We start from the raw sequence: 27,467 nt of genomic DNA, 5'->3' as shown, positions 1-27,467 counted from the left end.
CAGGGCCTCCTCATTCCAATTTAACTCTGAAGACAACGTACGAAACTGAATAATATATTGACTGACAGGACGTAAACCTTGACGTAGACGGAGAATCTCTAAAGATGCTGAGGTGGTTCTGCCTGGTTCGTCAAAGATTCTCCGGAAGGATGATACGAACTCCTTGTAATTAGAGAGGATAAGATCACCTCTTTCCCATAATGGAGATGCCCACTCCAGAGCCTGACCGGAGAGGAGGGCAATAATATATGCAACCTTAGAACGAGCTGATGGGAAACTGGCGGACAACAGTTCAAACTGGATCTCGCATTGATTCAGGAATCCTCTACAAAGTTTTGGGGTTCAGTCAAACTTACTTGGAGAGGGTAACTGCAAACAGGACGTAGGTAGTGTCTCAGGAGAAGCTGTAGTGGTAACTGGGACAACTGGAGTAGGAATCTGGACTTGAGATGTTTTAATAGCTGTATGAAGAATCTCTAAACGGTCTGCCATAGTTTGCATAAACTGCACTATTTGTGTCTGTATAGACTCCTGGTTTTCCAGACGGGAAAGGATATCTGAAGTAGCACCGCCTCCTGCGAATTGGTCACTTGACGGATCCATGTGGCCAGTGCTTACTGTCAGGTCTGGGTGTTTTTGTGAATCCGTAAACCCTGAACCAACCACAGGTGTAGGTGCTGGTGGGAAATGAAAGCAGGGAGGACGAAGAGAGTTCCGTTTCATATTTTATTAGAAATAACAATTCAGTAAGGTGTTAAATGGCAAGTTGTTAATCATCATATTATACTGAAGTATTGCAGGAATGGCAGAAACAATATGCAGGATAAAACTCAAAGATAAATAAAAGAAATGTTCATGGAACTGTATGCAAAACAAGCTGATGAATAAATGTAGAATTGTCCAAATATAAACAGGCTTTGATGCTGAACTGCAGAATGTGTTTAACTGGTTAATGCAGACATGAAGAATTAACTGTAAGAATTTGCAATGGGGTTTTGAGGGTTAACTGAGAGACTGTGATGAATTATCCTTGTAATGACAACAAAGCAAAATAAAAGTACTGAATTGGGTTACTTGCGGGTTCCGGAGATCACTGTGAAACTGTAGTAGAAGACAAGGTGTTGAATGGGTTAAATGCAGAGTTGAACAAACGAACAGCTGAGAGAAACAGAATCCTCCAGACTTTGAATGATATGCAGACAAACAAGGTAACCTCATGCAGGACACTGGGAATCCAACTATTTCCAATAGGTGTGCAATTAACTGATAGCACAACAGAGAGCCGGTGGATCTTTCAGCAGTGAAGGCTGCAGACGGACCTCTGGGAACGGAGGCGATATCTGGACCACGGGAATCACACAGGAATGCACGGAGAGAGCTCAGAGCTAGAGCACAGCTTTGATACAACAAAGCACTGGCCCAGAGTAACATAATCCCAGCCTACTTAAAGGCAGCACAAGCACGGGATTGGTTTACACCTGCCCACAGGTGTTTTCACAAGTTCTCTGTATTAGCTATTTGGTCTCCAACATGGCCACCTCCTATACAGCAGACACACCGCAGTGCCTTAGGCCATTTGGTCCCCGCACTCACAGTTCCCAGACTCTGCATTACCTGTGCCACTGATCACGCCGCGTCCCCACACGGGCGCACAGCACCGCGAGCAACCGCACTGGCAACGGATGAACCCCAGAACCCACAAAGGTGAGAGACCGGTTCGTGACACTACAAGGATGAGATCTATGGACAACTTGCTGACACTAATTGTTATCAGAGACTCAACCATGACCCCATGAATAACTATAAAAAAGAAATAGATGCAATCAACTTAGGGGTCAATAATCGCTATATAAGCTCCAGTACAGCAGATTTTCTGACACAGTCACATCCTAGGATACCTAACTTGTACAACTTGCCAAAGATACACAAGTTTTTGACCCAGCCGCCGGGATGGCCAATCATCTCAGCAAGGGGATCCCTGTGCCAGCCACTCTCACAATTGGTGGACTTTTATTTGCAACCCATTGTGAGACACATGGAGAGCTTCATTGAAGACACCACTGACTTTTTGACGAGGTTGAAATGCCTTAATGAGATACCACAGGATGCCCTACAGGTAACACTTGATGTCTCCGGCCTGTATACGAATATACCGCATGAACAGGGCATACAGGCCTGCCGGAATATGATTTCCAATAATGCAAATTACTTTGGGCCCCCAGCGGAATACCTCACACTTCTCATACATTTGATTCTTCATAAAAATAATTTCCGTTTTGAGAATGCCTTTTTCTTACAAAAACAAGGGACCGCGATGGGGACTAATATGGCCCCATCTTATGCCAACATCTTCATGGCGGAGTATGAACTTACCCACATAATTGGCAATCAATGTTTTGGGAAACATATGTTGTTTTATGTAAGATACATTGACGACTTGTTCTTTATCTGGCAGGGTGGTGAATCTAAATTACTGGAATTTATTAACTATCTTAACAGCAGACCAGGATCTCTTAGGTTCAGCCTCACATTTAGCAGGTGCCACATTCATTTTTTTGACGTATCCATTGACAAGATGGAAAATTAGATCTCTACCTCCATATATAGCAAAACATTGGACAGTAATTCTTTACTACTGGCATCCAGCTTTCATCCAGCTCCTCTGAAGAGAGGACTGCTGTTCTCACAGCTACTCCGTGTTATGTGCATAACTTCTGATCAATCCCTGTTACCCACAGCCTTGGAAGCAATGAGCCAAAGATTTCTGGAGAGGGGCTATTCAAAAGGGGAAGTGGAAGAAGCTCTTACTAGAATCGGACAACTTAGGAGGGAAGACCTTCTAACTAAAAAAGTGCCCATGTAGGTCCAGACAAGTTCAAGTTCTGCAGTATGTACACCACTGCCTCATGCTTTATTCGGAAGAAGATTTTGGAGCATTGGTATCTGATCACTAGTGACCAAGAATATTGTTGATTATCCCCACTTTGTATATAAACGTGGACCGAACCTGAAAGACTTATTGGTAGTCACGGACTATTCGAAGAAAAGTATGATATCCAAGACATCTTGGTTGAAATTAAAGACAGGAGTATTCTGCTGCATGGGATGCTCCAACTGTCAATTTTTGTTGGTGGATAATAATTTTTTGAACACAAGGGACAATAAAAAGTACACCATAAAACACAGACTTGACTGTAACAGCAGATTCGTGTTGTATGTATTGATATGTCCGTGTAATCTACTTTATGTTTGCAAGACCAGCAGAATGATGAAAGAGAGATTAAGCCAACATCTCTCCTCCATCAAGAAAAGCCTTAACACCAGTACTAATTTTAAAGAACTAATTAATTTACCAGTAGCAAGACTCGTCAGAGCAGCTAATCACACTATTAATAAACTCAAATGCTGCATTATTGACCATATACCTCTGCTCAGAAAGGGAGGGGACAGGGACAGGATCCTGATACAGAGGGAACTACAATGGATCCACCGGCTACGATGCTTATCCCCCAATGGTCTGAATGAAGATTTCCATCTTGGATGCTGTCTTTGAAGGGTTATACCCTATGTTTTGATGTTTCACCCTTGACGAATATGACTGTTAACTAAGATAATACTTCACAAATGACTCTTTAACACTGTCCACAATTAGCAGTATTTAGACTCTTTATTGCGCATCGCTGTGTGCGCCTGAACTGGATATAATGATGTGATGACACCGGCGTGTGTCTAAGGTACTGCTTAATTGAAGTTGTTGTGCTATTTACATTGGGGCACCACCGAGTGCCATTATTTAGCTATATCTGGTGGAGGAGAACAGGAAGGTGCATGACCTACGTACTGTCAATGTGTGCCTAGGATTTTTTTTCTATTTACTCCAGCCAGACCTCGCTGGAAATGCCCAATACCCGTGCGATATTGGAAGCTAAGCAGTGATGGGCCCGGCCAGTACCTGGATGGGAGACCTCCAGGGAACACTGGGTGCACTTATATTTGACTCCCAAACAGAGAAGGTTAAGAGGCTCTCTGCTTTGCGTCTGCACCTGATAATCTCTTTATATTTATTGTCTATGCTGGTGGCCTCTGTTAGATGCATCGCTGCCTTTTTCACGTCCCACCAACATTGCACTTTATAGAGCTGTTTTGCACTAAAAGGTGTAGTGTGGATTTGCGTATATTCTAAAGGTACGGGAAATTGTATTCTTTTTCACACTTCTCTAATATGCTAATCCGGGCATTGTTTACCTGTTCACAGTGATGTCACACCTCAGGGAGGTGTAATGTGATAGAAGTAATAATGTGGCTTACTCTCACCTGGTGTTTAAGCCGGGGGGCAGATTTGTTAACATTTTGGTCTCCGCCCACACTGTTACAACATTTGGACCAATGGGAGTGCGGACAGCTCCGGGTCATGCTGGTGACATAGGAAGTAGTTTGGCTGCTTTGGAGCCTTTTTTTTTCTATAAATAAGCACACCTGGTGATGAGTCTCTTTTAGCCCCTGAGGAAAACCACAGAGGCATGGTTGAAACGGCCGTTGGGATGCCGCTGATTATTACTGTGTTATGCTGTTGGACCAATAAACCCTGCTTAAATATGAGTGCTGTTCCGTTATCTTTTCATCCTGCTGTGAAAAGTGAGTGTGTGTATATATATATATATATATATATATATATATATATATACAGGTTGAGTATCCCATATCCAAGTATTCCGAAATACGGAATATTCCAAAATACGGACTTTTTTGAGTGAGAGTGAGATAGTGAAACCTTTGTTTTTTGATGGCTCAGTGTACACAAACTTTGTTTAATACTCAAAGTTATTAAAAATATTGTATTAAATGACCTTCAGTCTGTATGTATAAGGTGTATATGAAACATAAATGAATTGTGTGAATGTACACACACTTTGTGTAATGCACAAAGTTATAAAAAATATTGGATAAAATGACCTTCAGGCTGTGTGTATAAGGTGTATATGTAACATAAATGCATTCTGTGCTTAGATTTAGGTCCCATCACCATGATATCTCATTATGGTATGCAATTATTCCAAAATACGGAAAAATCCCATATCCAAAATTCCTCTGGTCCCAAGCATTTTGGATAAGGGATACTCAACCTGTATATATATGTGTACATACATACAGATACACATACATACATACATACATACATACATACATATACGCTTTATACAACATAGGACATGAATATCTAACACACTTATTGTAACAAGTGGTTACACATGGACTACAAGTTCCAGAGGGCCCTTGATGCCTGGTTTCTCCAAGTGCCATCAGGCCCAGGCAGCCTTGCTAGGAGGAGTAGTTCACCTGTAAAGCACAATATTATTATTTATAATAATTATTAATTCCATCCATACCAGCAGAATCAGGGGTACGGAGATTGTCTTTAGAGAAGGAGATCCCCATTTTTGGAAGAATGCCACTCCCCTAGCGATTGACAGCCTCAATGTTGTGTTACATCCGTCTAATTAACATCAACAATTCTTTAGACTTTGAAAGCAGATTGCTAAGTTGTGCATCTATCATGGAAGCTGCTTGCAAGTGTCGCGCGGACATTAATTTAATAGAATCAGGCTGAAGCTTTTTACCTTTCTTATTTTCAAAGTTGCTGTAATGAATTTCAAGTCTGATGTATTTAACATCCTTCTCAGTACCAATAGAAATACCCACTTGTGCCGGAAAGTCGAATGGCTATAGAGAAAAAGAGATGAAACATTACCCAGTGTTACACCATTGGCGAGTATACATTCACACAGTAATCACACATAACTTATGTGGGGAATTCAGATCTGATCGCTAGGCAGCGATTTTTGCAGTCCTGTGATCGGATAGTCGCCGCCTAGAGGGGAAGTGTATTTTCGCTGTGCAAGTGTGCGATCGTATGTGTAGCAGAACTGTACAAACAGATTTTGTGCAGTCTCTGCGCAGCCCAGGACTTACTCAGCCGCTGCGATCACATCAGGCTGTCCGGGACCGGATTTGATGTCAGACACCCGCCCTTCAAACACTTGGGCACGCCTGCGTTTTTCCAGACACTCCCTGGAAATGGTCAGTTGACACCCACAAACGCCTTCTTCCTGTCAATCTCCTTGTGAACGCCTGTACGAATGGTTCCTTCACACAAACCCGTCGCTGACCGGTGATCCGCTTTGCAAGTGTCCATTGCGTCTGCGCATTGCGGTGGATATGCATGCGCAGTTCGGATCTGATCACCCGCTGTGCGAAAAAATGCACAGCAGCGATCAGATCTGAATGACCTCCAATGTCAGAAAGAAAGAATGTGGGGGAGATGTATCAAGCCTTGGGGAAAAACACCAACCAATCAGCATCTAACTGGCTGTGTTTGGGTGGTACTTTATCTCTCTTCACTTTATCTCTCTCAAAGATTTGCTACATCTCCCTGTTAAAGGATATCACTAATACTCCATTTTAGATATATATTTAGATCTGTTTGCTGTACTATACACAGAGCTCTGGGCTTTTGTCAGTAGAAAACTGGTAGAACAAGCTAATTATCATCTGAGCATGGGCTGGGTATGATATACTGCTCAGTATGCCAGCGGTCAGAATACCAACCGCGCCATCCTGATGGTGATAATCCTGACAGGGTTCTAGGTAAGTATATGTATCTCATCCTAATGCCCCCTATTTATTATTATTATTATTATTATTATCCTTTATTTATATGGCGCCACAAGGGTTCCGCAGCGCCCAATTACAGAGTACATAAACAAATAATCAAACAGGAAAACAGCAACTTACAGTTGACGACAATATAGGACAAGTACAGGGTAAATAAACATAGTTACATCAGCAGATGACACTGGAATAAGTATCAGGTGGCAGAGGACTGCTGGATGTGGTGCAGTTTAGGATTTTAAAGTAAGAAAGGATAAGCACATGAGGGAAGAGGGCCCTGCTCGTGAGAGCTTACATCCTAAAGGGGAGGGGTAGACAGACAGGGGTGACACAGTTGGGGTACATAGAGAGCGTAGAACAGATGGTTAGGATGAGATTTGGCTGGGTTTGGTGAAGAAGTGGGTCTTGAGAGCCCGTTTGAAGTTTTGTAGAGAGGTGGAGAGTCTGAGGGGGAGAGGTAGGGAATTCCAGAGAAGTGGTGCAGCACGTGAAAAATCTTGGAGGTAGGAGTGGGAGGAAGTAATCCATAGGCAGGAGAGTCAGCGAGCATTAGCAGAGCGAAGAGGACGGGTGGGAGTGTAAAGCGAGATAAGATCAGAGATGTAGATGGGAGAGGAGTGGGTGAGGGCTTTGTAAGCAAGTGTGAGAAGCTTGAAATGGATTCTGAAAGGGAAGGGGAGCCAGTGAAGGTCTAGTAAGAGAGGAGAGGTGGACGTAGTGCGTTTGGTGAGGAAAATGAGCCTGGCAGCAGCATTGAGGATAGATTGGAGTGGAGAGAGGTATTTGTCAGGAACGCCAGTCAGGAGGAGATTACAGTAGTCCAGTCTGGAGATGACCAGTGAGTGGATAAGAGTCTTAGTAGCATCCTGGGTCAGAAAGGGTCTGATCCTGGAAATATTTTTTAGATGAAAACGGCAGGTTTGTGAGGTGCTGGATGTGTGGTTTGAAGGAGAGGGAGAAGTCAAGGATTACTCCAAGACAGCGCACTTGGGGGGTAGAGGCAGAGCCGGCCCTAACCAATATGATGCCCTAGGCAAGATTTTGGCTTCTGCCCCCTAGCACCACCGCTGGTTCCGCCTCTGACCTTGTACCCCCCTATATTTTAAATAGGAACAGTTCGCACATTTGGCACACAGCCCAAAAAGGGGTGTGTTTTTGCTGGCAAGGGGCATGGCCACACAATAACCCCAATTCCAATTACGCCGCACAGTACTGCAACTTTATTCACACATGATCATGCGATAGTGTCCATAATTCATATTACATCCCACAGTAGTATCACTTTACCTTATAAACGTTACTCCTCACAGTAGAGCCCCTTATTCACATTACATCACACTGAATTGCTCCTTATTCACATTACACCACACCCTATTGCTCTTTATTCACATTAGATGACACAATAGTGCCCTTTCTATACGCAATGCCACATAGTAGAGCACCTTATACACATAATGCAACACATTAGTAATGCATTTACACACATTCCACACAGTAATGCCCCTTACACATATGAGACACCTTATTAATGTCCTTATAAACATAATGCGCCTTACACATTATTACAACCTTTATTAATGCCCTTTTACACATAATGTCCCTTACACATATGCCGCACATTATTAATGCCCTTATACACATAATGACACACAAAGTGCTCCCTACACATTTGCTGCACATTATTCGTGCCCCTATACACATAATCACACACATACAGTAGTACCCTGTTACACATATGCTGCACATTATTAATTCCCTTATACACATAATGACACACATAGTGCCCCTTACACATATGTTGCACATTATTAATGCATTTTTACATGACACACATAATGCTCCTTACACATATTCTGAACACTACTGCACAACCAACCCATTCACATGCACACAGCACTCACACTGCCACTAACACTGTGACCTCTGCCTCTGCTTGGATACAGATGTGTCCTCATAAATATTGCCTCAATGCTAACGTCGGGCACACCTTTTTTTTAATGAAAATGCATCTTATTTGCATTGCAATGTGGCTAGGATGCACAATCAGCTTCTGCTGATTAAAGTGATATGCAGCATGCCCATATACTGTGTGAGACTGTGGCTGTATCTGCATATGAAATGCTACACACAGAATATAGGCATGCTGCATATCATTTTAATCAGCAGAAGCTGCTGATGCCCCTAGGCATATCAAATGCCCTAGGCAATTGCCTAGTTTGCCTATGCCTATGGCCGGCTCTGGGTAGAGGAGATAGTAGTGCCATCAATAGATAATGAGATTGTAGGAGGTGAGGTTATGCGGGAGGGAGGGAAGATGATCAGCTCGGTCTTAGACATTAAGAAAGCGCTGGGACATCCAGGAAGAGATAGCAGAGAGACAGTTGGAGATACGAGTGAGGAGAGTAGGGGAGAGGTCTGGAGAGGAAAGATAGATTTGAGTGTCATCAGCATAGAGATGATATTGGAAACCAAAAGAACTAATGAGCTTACCTAGTGAGGACGTATAGAGAGAGAAGAGAAGAGGACCAAGGACAGAACCTTGGGGTACACCTACAGTTAGTGGAAGTGAGGGGGAGGTGGAGTCATTTTTCATCAGCTGCACTATTCATCTGCTGGTTGAATTATCATCGAGAGGAGAGAAGCCGCTCATCGGTGCCCGCAAACGGCACATAGAAGTGTAGATCTGTGGAGCATTCAGGTCGAGCAGGACAGGTTACAGCAGGTGCCAGTGCAGGTGCCGGTTTCCCCGCAGCCAGAGGCCATCCTGGTGGATGTCGGGACTTTTTCCTGCTGACAACATTTGCTCATACCTCACGTAAGAGTCCGGTTGGAGCGGCTTTCACTCAATTTACTGTCCTGTGTTGGATTGATATGTTCAAAGGAACTGTGATACTAAGTGACTGTTCATTGGTAATCATCTAATACACGGGTTCTACTAGCAACTATACTTGATCTATTTTTGACTTTTATATATATATTCAGTCAATTGCCTATAGAGTTAGTTCATACACTTCTGTGCACAGAATATGCTCAAGTCCACCTCCTTTTAATGGAAAGTATTTATACTTGTTATCTTAGATTTTCAAATCATTAAGACCGGTCTTGTTTTATAATTTGTGATCATTCATGTATTATTAAATAATGTTAATTTAATAGGAGTCTGTTATTATTGTCATCCATATCATATATATTTTTAGTATAGCGCAAGAGTTTAAAAGTTGGAGTTTTGTGGTTAATTGCATCTGGGTGGTCCAGTGCAATGTGATTGACCTGCTAACATCAGGTCATCAAACCTCCTGCAGCTGATTTGTATTGGCATTATCCAAAAGGACTTTTTTAAAGTATATGTTATCAGCGCCTGCTAAAAATGTTTTTTTCTATAATTTAAAGTGGACACATACACAGGCGGAGCATGCCAATAATAACCGTATACACGATAATTAGTGCATGTTAATTTACGCTGGAACAGTGAATGTGGTGCACAATACTGACAGCAATAACAGTGAGCACCCACTAATATTAAAATTTAAATACCTTTATTCAACATAAGGAGGGATACCAGACCCCATAATATTTATGTGGAGGTGCTCCAAAAGCTGACGGGATAATATAAGTAATGCACAAGACCACCCGCAGCATTAAATAATATTGCATTAGCTGATTGTTATGCAAAACACAGCTGTTTCTGTTGCTGTATGAATAGGTATACTGCGTCAATAGAAGACATATTCACGTCAACTATCTATTGCAAATATGCAATAGAATAGTGATTTCTACTATTGAGGTTGACAGCACTACTTAATAGCATATCTGGACTGGGATAGAGGGGAAATACTAGGCAGCAGTCCATTACCATACAGTTTAACGGGAGGGGAGACTATTCAACAGTACCCATGAATTTGTGAGGCATTATTCTTAAACGGTACATATCAGACCTGATTGGTCCTGATTGATTATATATAACAAGTGTATATACGGATAAGATAACACTGGTGTTTATAACCCAGCAGCATACACAGTAGCATTGAAGGCAAACTATCCAGTATTTGGCTATGAATTAGACAATAAGAGAGTACACTATAAGACACGAACATCAATATCTTTATTGACATAAACATTGAATTTGACAGTACACACAATACCATTGAAGGTCACAGTACCAAATAATTAACTATATATGGTATGCACGACATATTAGGCACAGTGTGTGTTTTTAACATTATATGTTTACATGGTGTCTTGTCAGTAGTTGTTTTTGGTTTTAATATTTCACAGTTACAGGCCTTTTAATAATAAATAAATAATAAATTAATAAAAGTTATATTTTATGTATTCACTTTCTACCTAGTGCGCCACACTTAGACCAATTATTTTCTTACCTTGTGTATAACCGACAGAGCTCTTGCATGTCTTTCTGCCCAGAGGAGGATCTTTGTCAACTCTGCCATTGCTGCTCTACTTTTGGTTCCACCCTGACGGTTTATCTACGCGACTGCTGTTACATTGTCCGACTGGATCTGCACATGTTGATCTTGAAGAAGATGCACCGCTTGTAGAAGGCTGCTGTAAATGGCTCTCAATTGCAGCACGTTTATGTGAAGACAGGTTTCCTTGGAAGCTTTTTCCCTGTGTGACTGCTCCCCAGCCTCAGAGACTTGCATCCGTGGTTACTAGGACCCAGCTGGCATGGAATCGGCCAAACTGTATGGCCTCGTAGGCCGCTACCATCTTTCCCAACAACCGAATGCATTGATGGATCGACACTCTTGTTGGTTTCAAAATGTGCTTGACCAGTCTCTGGATTTCCAGAGCCTTTTCCACTGGATGAAATACCCTCTGTACTTCTGTGTCCAGTATCATCCCCAGAAAGGACAATCTTGTCGTCGGTTCCAATTGTGACTTTGGAAAATTCATGATCCAACCGCGTCGTTGGAGTACTGACAAGGAGAGTGCAATGTTCTGCACCAACTGTTCTTTGGATCTCGCTTTTATCAGGAGATCGTCCAGGTAAGGTATTATATTGACTCCTTGTTGTCGAAGGAGGACCATCATCTCTGCCATCACCTTGGTGAATACCCTCGGTGCCGTGGAGAGTCCGAACGGCAACGTCTGGTACTGGTAATGGCAATCCTGTACCGCAAATCTCAGATAAGCTTGATGAGGAGGATAAATGGGAACATGTACGTAAGCATCTTTTATGTCTACTGACACCATGAAGTCCCCTTCCTCCAGACTGGAAATCGCTGCTGTCAGAGATTCCATCTTGAACTTAAATCTTTTCAGCTAAAGATTTAGCGATTTCAGGTTCAAAATTGGTCTGACCGAGCCATCCGTCTTCGGAACTACGAAGAGGCTTGAATGAAACCCTTCTCCATGTTGTGACATGGGAACCAGGACAATGACTTGATCCTGACATAATTTTTGAATTGCAGCTGTTACAACTTCTTTGTCCGAAAGAGAAGCTGGCAAGGTCGGTTTGAAAAACCGGCATGGGGGGACGTCTTGAAACTCCAGTTTGTATCCATGGGACACTATTTTCAAGACCCATGGGTCCAGGACAGATTGACCCCAGACCTGACTGAAAAGTTTCAGACGTGCTCCCACCCGAGCGGACTCTCGCAAGGGAGCCCCAGCGTCATGCTGCAGATTTGGCAGAAGCAGGGGTGGACGTCTGCTCCTGCGATCCAGGAGACGCTGCAGGCTTTTTTCCTCGTCCTCTCCCTCTACCTGCAAAGAAGGGGAAACCTTTGGCCTTTCTGTATTTGTTGGGCCGAAAGGACTGCATCGGAGAGTGATATGTCTTTTTCGCCGGTACAGGAGCATAAGGCAAAAATGTTAACTTACCTGCGGTAGCCGCAGACACCAACGCATCTAGTCCATATCCAAACAAAGCCCCACCTTTATACGGGAGAGCCTCCATATTTCTTTTGTAATCTGCGTCAGCATTCCACTGGTGAATCCACAACGCCCTCCGAGCCGAGACTGCCATGGTAGCGGCTTTTGAACCTCAAAAGCCCAATATCCTTCATGGCTTCTAGCATGTATGCAGCAGCATCTTTGATATGACCTAACTTTAGGAGAAGCTTGTCTCTATCTATCATTTCAATTTCAGATGACAAGTTATCTGACCATTTTTCGATAGCACTACTCACCCACGCGCAAGCAATCGTGGGCCTGAGCAGTGTACCATTGGCCACATAAATAGATTTTAACGTAGTCTCCATTTTGCGGTCTGCCGGCTCCTTTATTGAAGCCGTCCCAGACGCAGGGAGAATCACCTTTTTTTTTAAGCGTGACAGAGCACTGTCTAAAACTGGGGGTGACTCCCACCTTTTTCTGTCCTCTGCCGGGAAAGGATAAGCAACCTGAATCCTTTTGAGGATCTGAAATTTCCTTTAAGGGTTTGCCCAAATTCCCTCAAAGAGAGTATTTAGCTCGTGAGAAGGAGGGAAAGTTACATTAATTTTCTTTTCTTTATAAAAATAAGCCTTTTCCTGAGGTACGGAAGGGGCTTCCATAACTTCCAAAACCTCCCTTATAGCAACAATCATGTATTGAATGCTTTTTGCCAATTTAGGATCTATTCCCCTGGAATCACTAGTGTCGACACAGGAATCAGAGTCTATGTCGGTATCAGTTTGTACTATTTGTGCAAATGGTCTTTTATGTGACCCAGAGGGGTCGCCTGCGGATGAAAAAGCAGAACCACTAAAAATCACATCTTCCACTGATACCCCTTTTCCACTAGCTCCTTAAAACACGGGTAAATGCGCGGGGGGGCGCATTTACCCGTGTTTTTACCTAGTGGAAACGGGTCCCCCAGCAAATTCCCGGATCGTGTTCAACCCGGCTAGCTGTCTAGTGTGAACGGGAGCCATGTCAAGGCGACACGGCTCCCGTTCACAGGGTATAGGGAGAGCTGCGCTGGGAGATCATGTAATCTCCCAGCGCCGCCCCTGCCGCATCACTAGCAGCGTCACCAACCCGGCAATATGCCGGGTTGGTGAGCGCTGTCCACAAATGGGCTGTAGCATGGGTCGCAGCCGTGTCAGGCGACACAGCTGCGACCCGTGCTATAGTGAAAAAGGGGTTTGATTTTCTCCAGTTTTCTGCATGAGACTCAGACTTATCTAATCTCTTACTGATATGATTCACACTATCAGGTAATTCTTTCACCCATTCAGGCTCATGGTGTGTCAGCAGCGCCACCACATTACAACTCTGTGTCCCTAAAATGGCTCCCTCTGGGGAAGAGCTCCCTTCCTCAGACATGTCACACACGTGCACAACCACACCACAGACACCCCGGGACTTATAGGGGACAGACCCACAGTAAAATCTGTCAGAAGGACACAGATAGGATTTGCCAGTTCACAACCCAGCACCAGTAATCAAACGTCTGTGAGACACAAAATGCCCACAGACCTGCAGCGCTTTTATAATGATATTATCACACTATATATAGCACCAAATTTCACTGTGCCCCCCCCCCCCCCCCCCCTGTTTGTATTCCCCTGTATGATACTTCTATTCAGCAGTGGAGGAGGACCAGCGTTGTCTCTGCAGCCTGAGGAGAGAGAAAATGGCGCTGAGCAGTGTGCTGGCTGACTGAGGAGGAAGCCCCGCCCCCTTAATGGCGCGTTTCTTCTCAGCTTTTCTGATACAGATATTTACACTGGCGGGGGTAGGACTGTGCCTCAGCAACTTATGCCGCTTATTCTAGCCAGTTTGGTAGGTTACATGCTGCCCAGGGTGCCGCCCCCCCCCACGCCCTGCACCCTGCAGTGCCTGTGTATGTGTGGGCAGCATGGAGTGCTGCGCTCCCGCCAGCCGCGCGGTACCTTTAGCCGTCACTTTGAAGATTCTTTCTTCTTACACTCACCTGTCTTCTGGCTCTGCAAGGGGGGTGACAGCGGGCTGTGGGAGAGAGCACATAGCCGCAGCTAGCGTTCAGCATCCCTTCAGGAGCTAATGGTGTCCTGTCAGCCAGAAGCAGAGCCATGAAACTATTTAGAAAGTTGGTTCCTACTTCTGCCCCCTAAGTCCCATGAAGCAGGGAGACTGTTGCCAGCAGTCCTCCATGAAAATAAAAAACCTAATATTAGTCTTTTCAGAGAAACTCAGTAAAGCTCCCTTGGAGTGCATCCAGTCTGCCTGGGCACATTTCTAAAACTGAGGTCTGGAGGAGGGGCATAGAGGGAGGAGCCAGTTCACACCCTTGAAAAGTCTTAAAGTGCCCATGGCTCCTGCGGAACCGTCTATACCCCATGGTACTAAAGTGGACCCCAGCATCCTCTAGGACGTATGAGAAATATTATATAGACTCAATATATGCAAAGTGAGATATTTCAAGCCTTTATTTGTTATAATTTTGATGATTGTGGCTTACAGCTTAAGAAAACCCCAAATCCAAAATCTCCGAAAAGTAGAATATTGCGAAAAGGTTCAATATTGTAGGCTCAAAGTATTACACCCTAATCAACTAATTAATCCAAACCATCTGCAAAGGGTTCCTGAACCTTTAAATGGTCTCTCAGTCTGGTTCAGTACAATTCACAATCATGGGGAAGACTGCTGACCTGACAGTTGTGCAGAAAACCATCATTGACACCCTCCACAAGGAGGGAAAGTCTCAAAAGGAAATTGATAAATAAGTTGCATGTTCTCAAAGTGCTGTACCAAAGCACATTAATAGAGTTGAGTTAAGTGGAAGGAAAAAACGACCGTTGCTAGGCAACTTCCGGCGCCGGGCCGGTTGCCTGGCAACCCGGGATGCCAGGCAGCCGCTCTCAGTACCAGCTGTTTCTAAGCAGCAGGGACGCTTTGAATTGCATGCCAGACCTTAGCTGGAGCGATTAGGGACCGGGGGGTTGGGCTGCCTGGGGCTCCCTTGATTGGTCCTTGGGCCTTTTTTATGGGAGCTAGGGCAGTACAGCACCGCCGGTGATAGCTTCCTGCAAGCCTGTTCCTGGTCCCTGTCAGCAGTTCCTGGTCCCTGTCAGCAGTTCCTGGTCCATGTCAGCAGTTCCTGGTTCCAGTCTGAGCTCCTGGTGCCCTGGTCCCGGTTTCTGTTCGGATCGTGTCTAGCCAGGAGCCCTGTTCAGTTTCCAGCTCTATCGGCCAGTCCTTGGAAACTCCCCTGTATCTTGACGGTGCCAGTATCTGTCCCTCATGGTACCTTGAGTCTGTGGCTCCGCCGCATTCTGCGTCAGAGGCCGCATCTTAATTATCTTTACTTTGTTTTACTTTTGTGGGGCTTTCCGCGCAGTCCTATGTTAGTTTGCGACAGAGTCGCGTCAGGCGGCTAGGCCACTATTCTTGGTTTACTTGTCTGGTAACGATGGAGTCATATTGGTGAGTCTTGTCGCTAGCCTTACTTTTTGTGTTTTGGTACTGGTGGCAGTACTGCACATACTTGTTTGTTTATTTCTCATTTTGTAGTCTCCTTAGCCATAGCTAGTTTTTCCCCTTACTCACTGCCTTGTCATCTTATAAGAACTGGGGGCATCAGAGTCTGGGAGGACCTAATTCGCCCATTCAAACGCAGCTGCTCTAGGCAGAAATCTCTTGCACTGCAGGCACCATCCAACCACTGGGAGGAGTAATGGAGTCAGGGGTAGGGTCAGAGTTGCTGTGTCAATCCATCCTCAGCAGCAGCTCCGCACGTGAGTTCTGGAACTCCCCAGTAGCCACCCGATTCCCAGAGTTCCAGTACTCATTTCCTAACATTATCACCGGCCAAACAGGGTGGCCTTTAGTTTTCCCATGAATCTGCACAAGGTCAGAATCCCAGCCAGATTCTGGCTAGTCAGATCCAGAACCTTACCCAAATGGTACAGGATCTTTCCTTACGGGTCAGGTCCCAGATGGATCTTCTACGAACTTCCCCAAGTGCCTCTCCTGAACTTAACATGAATCTCCCTGACCGCTTTTTGGGTAACCGAAAATACTTTTTTAACTTCCGGAAGAGTTGTAAGCTTTATTTTTAATAAAGGCCCCGATCCTTAGGTTCAGAGTCCCAGTGGGTCAGCATAGTGATGTCTTTACTGCGGGGGGATCCGCAAACATGGGCCTTTGGTCTTAGTTCTGATGACCCAGCTTTACTCACTGTAGATGCCTTTTTTATGTCTTTAGGTCTTTTGTATGACGACCCAGACAGAGAAGCTTCTGCAGAAAGTCATTTACGTGCCTTAAGACGGTAAAAATCCAGCTGAAGTTTATTGTACTGAGTTTTGCCAATGGTCGAACGACTGTGGCTGGAATGATCTTGCCTTGCGCAGTCAGTTTCGCCTTGGCTTGTCTGAACATATTAAAGATCATCTCATTCAGTATCCCGTTCCAGAGACTCTGGATAAGCTCATGGAGCGTGCTATTAAGATTGACTGACATCTCAGGGAACGGAAAACTGAAAAAGGGGCTCGTTTTAGGCTTAGTTTTTGTGTGTATGCTCTCTCAGAGGAAGAGGAGGAACCTATGCAAGTGGGAATGTCCAGAATTTCCTCTGAAGAGAGAACTCGGAGACTTAGTTTAGGGCTCTCCCTATACTCTAGTGACAAGCGACATATTGCGCGTTTTTGCCCTAACAAGCAGGGAAACACACAGGCCAAGTGTACTTTGAGGGGGTTCACTTAGGCCTTCAGTTAGTCTCCTCACATAACTCTTTGCTGGTTCCTGCTGGGATATTCTTTGAAGGTCAAGATTCTTCTGTTTCTGCATTTATTGATAGCGGGGCAGATGGAAATCTTTTGCATATCACTTGGGCCCGGGCACGCGGTATTCACCAACTTCAGCTCAGTAAACCTGTTACTATGCGTGGTCTAGATGGAAGCACTCTTTCCAACGGGGTAGTGACCCACCAGACCCCACCTTTGCAGGTGATGGTGGGTGCATTGCATTCTGAAAAAATTGAGTTCCTTCTCACCCATTGTCTGGTTGTGCCATTTGTTTTGGGTCACCCTTGGCTCACTAACCATAATCCTACCATCAACTGGAGGTCAGGGGGAATTTCTCATTGGGGTTCCAACTGCCTTACGAGATGTATTACTCATCTGGCGCGAGTCGCTGTAGTTGCCCTTGAGGGTATTCCAACTGCTTACTAAGACTTTGCAGATGTATTTTCCAAAGGTAATGCGGATGTCCTTCTGCCCCATCGTCCCTATGATTGTGCAATAGATCTGATTCCAGATGCTTGTTTACCTAAGGGGAGACTTTATTCGCTATCTGGCCCTGAAACTAAGGCCATGGACGACTATGTACAAGATAGTCTTAAGAAGGGTTTTATGAGACCATCAAAGTCTCCTTTGAGTGCTGGGTTCTTCTTTGTGGAAAATAAGGACGGGTCCCTGAGACCCTGCATTGACTATCGGTCCATGAATAAGATTACAGTCAAAAACACTTATCCATTACCCCTCATTTCTGTGTTGTTTGACCAACTCCGCACTGCAGCTATTTTTTCTAAAATTGACCTAAGGGGAGCATACAACCACATCCGAATAAAATCCGGGGATGAGTGGAAAACGGCTTTTAGTACACAATCCGGGCATTTTAAATGCCTTGTGATGCCGTTTGGCCTTTCCAATGCATTTTTAGAGTTCCAGGACCTGATTAACGATGTCCTCCTCGACTTCCTGGGGAAATTTGTGGTAGTATACCTAGATGACATCTTACTCTATTCTGAATCCCCGGAACAGCATTGTCTCCATGTTCAACACGTGCTCAAAAAACTGCGGGAGAATCATTTGTATACCAAGTTGGAGAAATGCGAATTTAATGTCATCAAAGTGTCCTTCTTAGGGTGTATATTTCGCTTGAGGGGTTTTGTATGGAACCTAAAAAACTCCAGTCCATCCTGGATTGGGCTCAACCCACTAACCTGCAGGCAATTCAGAAGTTTTTGGGTTTTGCCAATTATTATAGACGTTTTATTCACGCTTTTTAAGATTTGGTTGCTCCCATTGTGGCATTGACTAGAAAAGGTGCGGATCCATCGAAATGGTCGCCACAGGCGGCGTGTGCTTTCCAGGCATTGCAACAGGCTTTTGTTTCCGTTCCCATCCTGAGACATCCCAACCCTGATCTATCTTTCATTGTTGAGGTAGACATCTCAGAGGTAGGGGTGGATGCAGTCCTATCCCAGGAGGACCCCAAGTCTTTAGGACTGCATCCTTGTGCCTTCATGTCCAAAAAGTTATCTTCCACTGAGGCCAACTATGATGTTGGTAACAAAGAAATGTTAGCAGTCAAGTGGGCTTTCGAAGAATAGAGACACTGGCTTGAGGGAGCAAAGCATACCATAACTGTGTTCACGGATTATAAAAACCTACAGTATATTGAGTCTGCTAAGAGTTTAAAATTCACGTCAGGCTCGCTGCTCGCTATTCTTTGCTCAGTTCAATTTTATCATCACCTATAGACCCAGTTCTAGGAACACAAAAGCTGATGCCTTGTCGCGTTGTTTTCTTCCGTTCATGAAGTCCAACCTCCTGCCTCTTCCATTATTCCGGCAACCTCTATACGGACCGGTTTCACTTAGTACTTGCATACACAGCTACTTCAGGTTGAGGCTCAGGCCCCCAGTAACACCCCTGCTGGCCGTCTCTTTGGTTCGGTGTTCCTGAGGGGCAATCTCATTGCTGAGTTTCATGATAACAAGACTGCCGGTCCTCCGGGTATTGCTAAGACCTTAGAGCTGCTCTCTCGCTCAGTTTGGTGGCCTAATATCACTAAGGACGTTAGGGAATTTGTTCTCTCTTGTCAAGACTGTGCCTGGCACAAAGTGCCCCGATCTCGTCCCATTGGACAATTCCTGCCCCTATCCATTCCGGTCAGGCCATGGTCACACATTTTGATGGATTTTGTGGTAGATTTCCCACCCTCTTATGGGTTTCAGGTTATCTGGGTGGTAGTAGACCGCTTTAGCAAGATGGCCCATTTTATTGCTCTGCCTCGTTGACGTCTGCCCAGGCTCTGGCGGTCTTGTTTCTTCGTCATGTTTTTAGGCTCCATGGATTGCCCACAGATATTGTTTCGGACCGAGGACCACAATTTATTGCTCATTTCTGGAAGGCTTTTTGTACCTCTCTAAACATGAGGCTCAGTTTAACCTCTGTATATCATCCGCAGTCTAACGGTCAGACTGAGCGGGTTAACCAGTCCCTGAAGCAGTACCAGAGTTGTTATGCCTCTAAACTTCAGAACGATTGGTCATAGTTTCTCCCCCTGGCTGAGTTTGCCTACAACAACTCCTGTCTTTCGTCCACTAAGGTGTCTCCATTCTTTTCAGTCATGGGCTATCATCCCAGAGCCAATTCATTTACTCCCGTTAATCCATCTTCGTCTTTGTCCTTGATTTCCTGCCTCAGAGCTATTTGTAGTTAGGTGCACCTTGCCCTTAAGAGAGCTGTGTTCCAGGAGAAAAATATTTCAGACAAATCTCATCATCCATGTACCTTTAAGGTGGGAAATACGGTGTGGTTGTCAACCCGTAACATCAAACTCTGGCAACCATCGGCCAAGTTAGGGCCAGATTCATCAGGCCATTCCTGATTGTCAAGCAGATCAACCCAGTTGCTTTTTGGCTACAGTTGCCCAGATCTTTAAAGATATCCAACACTTTTCATTGCTCTTTGCTCAAGCCATGTGTCATTTCTGGGAGATTCCCTCGGAAAGTCATCAGGGGTAGATCTCCTGTAAATGTTCAGGGTCAACATGAGTTCTTTGTAGAGAAAGTGTTGGACTCTAAGTTTTCCCATGGTCAGCTCTATTTTTTGGTCCATTGGAAGGGGTATGGGCTGGAACAGAGATCTTGGGTCCTGGATAAAGATCTCCATGACCATAAGCGGAATTGTTTTTCAAGAGTTTCCCCAGAAACCCGGATGTAGGGGTTAACCCCTCCCCTTACATTACTTTTCCTGACAATCCTCTCCAGGCTGCAGTCATCCCTGCTGCTTGTGCACCTTTTGTTAGGAAAGGAGTACTGGAACTCTGGGAATTGGGTGGCTACTGGGGAGTTCCAGAACTCACGTGCGGAGCTGCTGCTGAGGATGGATTGATGCAGCAACTCCGACCCTACCCTTGACTCCGTTACTTTAGTCACATGACTGTATACTTTTCAAAATACAGACAACACCTGTATGGTATCTAGAACTTAGCAATGATATGATTACAGCAGGCCTGGCCAACCTGTGGCTCTCTAGCTGTTGTAAAACTACAAGTCCCATCATGCTTTGCCACAGTTTTGCTAATAAGGAATGCTAAAACTGTGGCAGGGCATGCTGAGATGTGTAGTTTCACAACATCTGGAGAGCCACAGGTTGGCCAGGCCTGGATTACAGGGTATTTACACGTTATACTATCACAGCCCTTTTAGTACAGAGACCCTATTACTCTCTTTTACACATTTGTGTTCACCACCACATCTACACTATATATTCAATTGATCCAACTATATCTTTTCTCCAGTAGATGAGGGCAGCCCAGTATTTCTCTCATTGGCTGCGCTGTGTCTAGTACACATCAGCCAAAAGCAGAAAAGAAAGAATATCCTCCTTATTGATTTATCTTTATTTTCCAAGGACTGACACCAGTAAGGATCACTCATCCCCCATTCACTGTATTGCACATGGGGAACAGTAGTACTCTGACCGTGCCCTGGTAGTCCTGCCTATGTATAGTCCATCACTTTGGGTACTTATATAGTATATATATATGATAGATATTTGCTATTGTCTACCTGGATGTTTTTTAATTGCATGTATTTTTACTTTTATGTTTGTCTATTGTCTTCATATTTTGCCAATGTTAGTCAATTTTATTGTTATATAGGCCTATAGGCCATCAGTAATTTGAATAAAAGTTAAGTTTTACTATTCATTACAAACTCCCTCTTTTGCTTCCCCTTTCTTCCTCTGCTTATAATAAGAGTGCTCAACCACCTATAGAGTTTCTTTCTAGCTTTCCCTTAAGCTGTTCTCCAATTCACATTTCAATTTACACAACAAAATCTCTGTCGAGTAAGTTAGTCAGGGGCCACTGCTGCCAGGAGAAAAAGAAAAGAGTTTAGCATCATAGAGGCCTAATTGTAACTTCAGCAGGTTTTGTCAAAGGGTAATGTTGCACTTCTCTCGTTACTCCCATTTGCCGAATTACTGTTTACCTGTGATCTTTTCCTAACAGAGAATTTTCTAGTACTACAAAAAAAAAGCTTCTAGGTCATGTGAAGTATTCATTTAATCCTTCTCATCCCATATTAAGGGTCTGTAAATGGTCCAACAAACATTACTGAGCTCATCTAGACTAGGGCATTCCTAGCTGCCCTCATCTTGTTTATTTATCTAAGTGACAGTTAAAAAGAAGCACCCTGGGGGTTACCCCTTCTCTGTCCGCTTTCCTACTGGGTAATACTAATGTGCGGACAGGATATTCTCCATTTGTGTCATTACTTTCCTGATTTTTATTTTATTTTTGGGTCTTACTATCTATGTACTTGAAAGGCACCATACTTACCAGTTCCACTGGTCTCAGCCACTTCCCCTGCGGGCTACAGCTCCTTTTTTACCTGTTGGATATTACTCCTCTGAGTGCATGAGAAATGGGCGAAACCAGAGTTGGGTCACCATCTCCTCCTGAATAAGACTTATGACATGCGTTATTACATAGTATAGGTTACATTTCTTTTTCATATTTTTTTTTATAGTTTGTATACTGGCTGTAACTGCTTCCCCATCCATATGTGGCGGTGGTGGTGTACTTGCTTTCCCTTTTTTTTCCTCTTACTTCTCCTTATTGTTGCTACGAATTCAAACAGTTATTATGTTTTAGTTCTTATCTTATATGACTTTGGTCAAACATTTTATTTGTCTTCGTACTACCTGCAATACCTCAGGATCAAAATCACCAATCACTGGAAAATGACATTCACTCATTCATTGTAATTTTTACCCAATCATTACAAAAAAAGCCTCCGTGTAAGGAACCATACTTCCTACACATAACCAGCGGACACTTTCGGCCCCTGTCCTTCAGCCTGAACCCTGGCTGCCAAACGTTTCTCACTTGTGCATTTAGCGCCCATCGTGGGCCTTTTAACACGATCACCAAATGGACAACACGAGCAAACGGTGAAAGTCCTCCGAGTTTTTTCACCAAATCCTTCTCTACTGAGTATCCCAAGCCCCACCGACTGATGACACGCCTATATCAGAGAGGACACTATCAGACCCCTCAGGCACTGGGAGAATGAAATGTATTAACAGAGTAATACCATGCCTTTCCAGTGGTGGTTACAGGCCTGCTACTTTTGGGTTTCTATCCACTGGAATTCTGTGTGGGAAGTGTCACCAGACCAACCAATGAATGTCCACCAAGAATCTTCCTGGGAGAGCAGCGAAGTTCTTAAGTCTTTACACAATCACCTCTGCGTGTGCTAACACAGCGCGTATGATGACGCTATTTGTGCAAAATGACGCAAAAACCGTATCACATTGCTAAATGTATCACACAAGCAGAGATGCAGTCAAATCGCACGAGTTACAAATACTTGTTTTCTCTAACGTCCTAGAGGATGCTGGGACTCCATAAGGACCATGGGGAATAGACGGGCTCCACAGGAGACATGGGCACTTTAAGAAAGAACTTGACTCTGGGTGTGCACTGGCTCCTCCCTCTATGCCCCTCCTCCAGACCTCAGTTTGAGACTGTGCCCAGAGGCAGCTGGGTGCACTGCAGGGAGCTCTCCTGACTTTCCTGCTAAGAAAATATATTTGTTAGGTTTTTTATTTTCAGGGAGCACTGCTGGCAACAGACTCCCTGCATCGAGGGACTGAGGGGAGAGAAGCAGACCCACTTAAATGATAGGCTCTGCTTCTTAGGCTAATGGACACCATTAGCTCCAGAGGGAGTCGGAACACAGGTTCGCCCTGGACGTTCGTCCCAGAGCCGCGCCGTCGTCCTCCTGACAGAGCCAGAAGAAAGAAGCCGGGTGAGTATGAGAAGAAAGAAGGCTTCAAAAGGCGGCAGAAGACTTCGTGAGCTTCACTGAGGTAACGCACAGCACGGCAGCTGTGCGCCATTGCTCCCGCCAATTTTACACTTTTAGCGGGACTGAAGCCCGCCGTCGAGGGGGCGGGGCTTCTCCCTCAGCACTCACCAGCGCCATGTTTTTCTCCACAGCACCGCTGAGAGGAAGCTCCCGGGACTCTCCACTGCTTATACCACGGTAGAAGAGAGGGTTTTAAAGGAGAGGGGGGGGGCACATAATTTGGCGCAGATAATAATAACAGCGCTACGGGGTAAACATTAAATTGCTGTGTTTTTCCTGGGTCATATTGCGCTGGGGTGTGTGCTGGCATACTCTCTCTCTGTCTCTCCAAAGGGCCTTGTGGGGGAACTGTCTTCAGAAGAGCATTCCCTGAGTGTGTGGTGTGTCGGTACGTGTGTGTCGACATGTCTGAGGTAAAAGGCTCTCCTATGGAGGAGATGGAGCAAATGTGTGTGTGTGGTGTCGCCGTCGCCAACGCCGACGCCTGATTGGATACGTGAAATTAAGGGCTAAGATGAATTATTACACAAAAGATTAGAGAACAGACACGGAATCTACCCATGTCTGTCCCTATGTCACAGAGATTTTCAGAGTCTCACAACGCTCACTATCCAAAATCATAGACACTGATATCGACACGGAGTCTGACTCCTGGGTCGACTACGATAATGCAAAGTACAGCCAAACTGGCAGAAAAGTATTCAATATATGGTTATTGTAATAAAAGATGTTTTGCTTATCACTGATGACTCATCTGTCCCTGACATGAGGGTACACATGCTTAAGGGGAAGAAAGCTGAGGTAAATTTCCCTCCTCTCATGAAGAAAAAGAGCGGGAATCTCCAGACAAGAAGCTGCAGCTTCCCAAAATGAATTCTCAGGGAGTATCCTTTCCCTAATGGGGCCAGGATGCAATGGGAATCTTCCCCTAGGGTGTACAAGGCATTGACACGTTTACCCAAAAAGATAGCGCTGACTTTACAGCTATCCTCAGGGATCCTGCAGATAGCATGTAAAAGTACTTTGAAGTCCATTTACACACATTCTGGTACACTATTCAGACCGGCGATTGTGTCGGCATGGGTTTATAGCGCTGTAGCAGCGTAGACAGATATCTTATCAGCGGAGATTAAAACCCTAGATAAGGATACCATGTTATTGTCCCTAGTATATATATATATATATATATATATGTAAAAGATGTTGTCTTATATATATATATATATATATATATATTTATAAGACATGCCCAAAGAGACATTAGTCTACTGGGTTCTAGAGTCAACGCTATGTCGATTTCTGCTAGACGTGTCCTGTGGCACATGCAATGGACAGGTGATGCCGACTAAAGGAGGCATATGGAGTTGTTGCCTTACAAGGGTGAGGAATTGTTCGGAGAGGGCTCTCGTATCTAGTCTCCACAGCTACGGCAGGTAAATCAAATTTTTTGCCATATATTCCCTCACAATCTAAGAAAGCGCCTCATTATCAAATGCAGTCCTTTCGTTCCAATAAAAACAAGAGAGCAGGTGGTTCGTCCTTTCTTGCCAGAGGTAAGAGCAGAGGGAAAAAGCTGCACAACACAGCTAGTTCCCAGGAACAGAAGTCCTCCCCGGCCTCTGCTAAATCCACCGCATGATGCTGGGGCTCCCCTGAAGGAGTCAGCTCCTGTGGGGGCACGTCTTCGACTGTTCAGCCACGTCTGGGTCCACTCACAGGTGGATCCATGGGCAATAGAAATTGTTTCCCAGGGTTACAAGCTGGAATTCGAAGAAGTGCCTCCTAGCCGGTTTTTCAAATCAGCCCTACCGAAACAACCCCTGGAAAGGGAGATAGTGTTACATGCGATTCAAAAATTGTGTCTGCAACAAGTGGTGGTAGGGGTTCCCCTGCTTCAAAGAGGGCAGGGGTACTACTCAACTCTGTTTGTGGTTCCGAAACTGGATGGTTCGGTCAGGCCATTTTAAATTTAAAACCCCTGAACCTTTACTTAAAATGGTTCAAGTTCAAGATGGAATCACACAGGGCGGTCATCGCCAGCCTAGAAGGGGGAGATCTTTTGGTATCTCTGGACATAAAGGATGCATACCTGCATGTCCCCATATATCCTCCTCATCAGGCGTACCTGAGATTTGCGGTACAGGATTGTCATTACCAATTTCAGACGTTGCCGTTTGGGCTTTCCACGGCCCCGAGAATTTTCACCAAGGTAATGGCGGAACTGATGGTGCTCCTGCGCAAGCAGGGTGTCACAATTATCCCGTACTTGGACGATCTCCTCATAAAAGCGAGATCACGGGAGAAGTTGCTGAGCAGCGTATCACTTTCACTGAATGTGTTACAGCGACACGGCTGGATTCTCAATATTCCAAAGTCGCAGCTAAATCCTACAACTCGTCTGTCCTTCTTGTGCATGATTCTGGACACAGACCAGAAAAGGGTTTTTCTTCCGAAGGGAAAAGCGCAGGAACTCATGACTCTAGTCATGACCTTGTTGAAACCAAAACAAGTGTCAGTACATCATTGCACTCAAGTTCTGGGAAAGATGGTGGCAACATACAAAGCCATTCCATACGGCAAGGGCCTTCCAATGGGACCTATTGGACAAATGGTCCGGGTCGTATCTGCGATTGCGTCAGCGGATCACCCTGTCCCCCATGGCCAGAGTATCTCTCCTGGGGTGGCTAAACAGTGCTCACCTTCTAGAGGGCCGCAGGTTCGGCATTCAGGACTAGATCCTGGTGACCACGGACGCGAGCCTCCGAAGTTGGGGAGCGGTCGCACAGGGAAGAAATTTCCAAGGACTTTGGTCAAGTCAAGAGACTTGTCTTCACATCAACATCCTGGAACTAAGGGCCATATACAGCGCCCTACGTCAAGCAGAGATCTTACTTTGCATTCGACCAGTTCTGATCCAGTCAGATAACATCACCGCAGTAGCTCATGTAAACAACCAAGGCGGCACAAGGAGCAGAGTGGCAATGGCAGAAGCCACCAGAGTTCTTTGCTGGGCGGAGAATCATGTAAGTGCTCTGTCAGCAGTGTTCATTCCGGGAATGGACAACTGGGAAGCAGACTTCCTCAGCAGACACGCTCTGCATTCGGGAGAGTGGGGACTTCATCAGGAGGTCTTCGCGCAGTTTGCAAGTCGGTGGGGACTACCCTAAATAGACATGATGGTATCCCATCTCAACAAAAAGCTACAAAGGTATTGCGCCAGGTCAAGAGACCCTCAGGCGGTAGCTGTGGATGCCCTAGTGACACTGTGGGAGTTCCAGTCGGTATATGTGTTTCCTCCTCTTCCTCTCATACCCCAGGTGTTGAGGATAAAAAGAAAAAGAGGAGTGAGAACAATTCTCATTGTTCCAGATTGGCCACGAAGGACCTGGTATCCGGATCTGCAAGAAATGCTCACAGAAGATCCGTGGCCTCTTCCTCTAAGGCAGGACTTGTTACAACAAGGTTCCTGTCTGTTCCAAGACTTACCGCGGCTGCGTTTGACGGCATGACGGTTGAACGCCGGATCCTAGCGGAAAAAGGTATTCCGGATGAGGTCATTCCTACGCTAATAAAGGCTAGGAAGTACGTGACATCTAAACATTATCACCGAATATGGAGAAAATATGTTTCTTGGTGTGAGGCCAGGAATGTTCCTACGGAAGAATTCCACCTGGGCCGTTTTCTTCACTTCCTACAAACTGGAGTGAATTTGGACCTAAAATTAGGCTCCATTAAAAGTTCAGATTTTTGCCTTATCCAT

The 27,467-nt window shown here is 44.9% G+C and overlaps 1 protein-coding gene across 1 annotated transcript in view; it reads right to left on the bottom strand.

The window, feature by feature from the left end:
- LOC135058260 (DBH-like monooxygenase protein 2) overlaps positions 1-27,467 on the bottom strand; it is a 146,291-nt gene that overhangs the window by 10,054 nt on the left and 108,770 nt on the right. Inside the window, exon 6 of the mRNA XM_063963790.1 lies at positions 5,619-5,721. Coding sequence (XP_063819860.1) covers positions 5,619-5,721 — 103 coding nt within the window. The remainder of the gene's footprint in view (positions 1-5,618; positions 5,722-27,467) is intronic.

Source organism: Pseudophryne corroboree, chromosome 3 (genome assembly GCF_028390025.1).
Source record: "Pseudophryne corroboree isolate aPseCor3 chromosome 3, aPseCor3.hap2, whole genome shotgun sequence".
In the NCBI taxonomy this organism is placed as follows: domain Eukaryota; kingdom Metazoa; phylum Chordata; class Amphibia; order Anura; family Myobatrachidae; genus Pseudophryne; species Pseudophryne corroboree.
The sequence above is the reverse complement of the archived record's forward strand: the minus strand, read 5'-3'. Positions and strand labels throughout refer to the sequence as shown.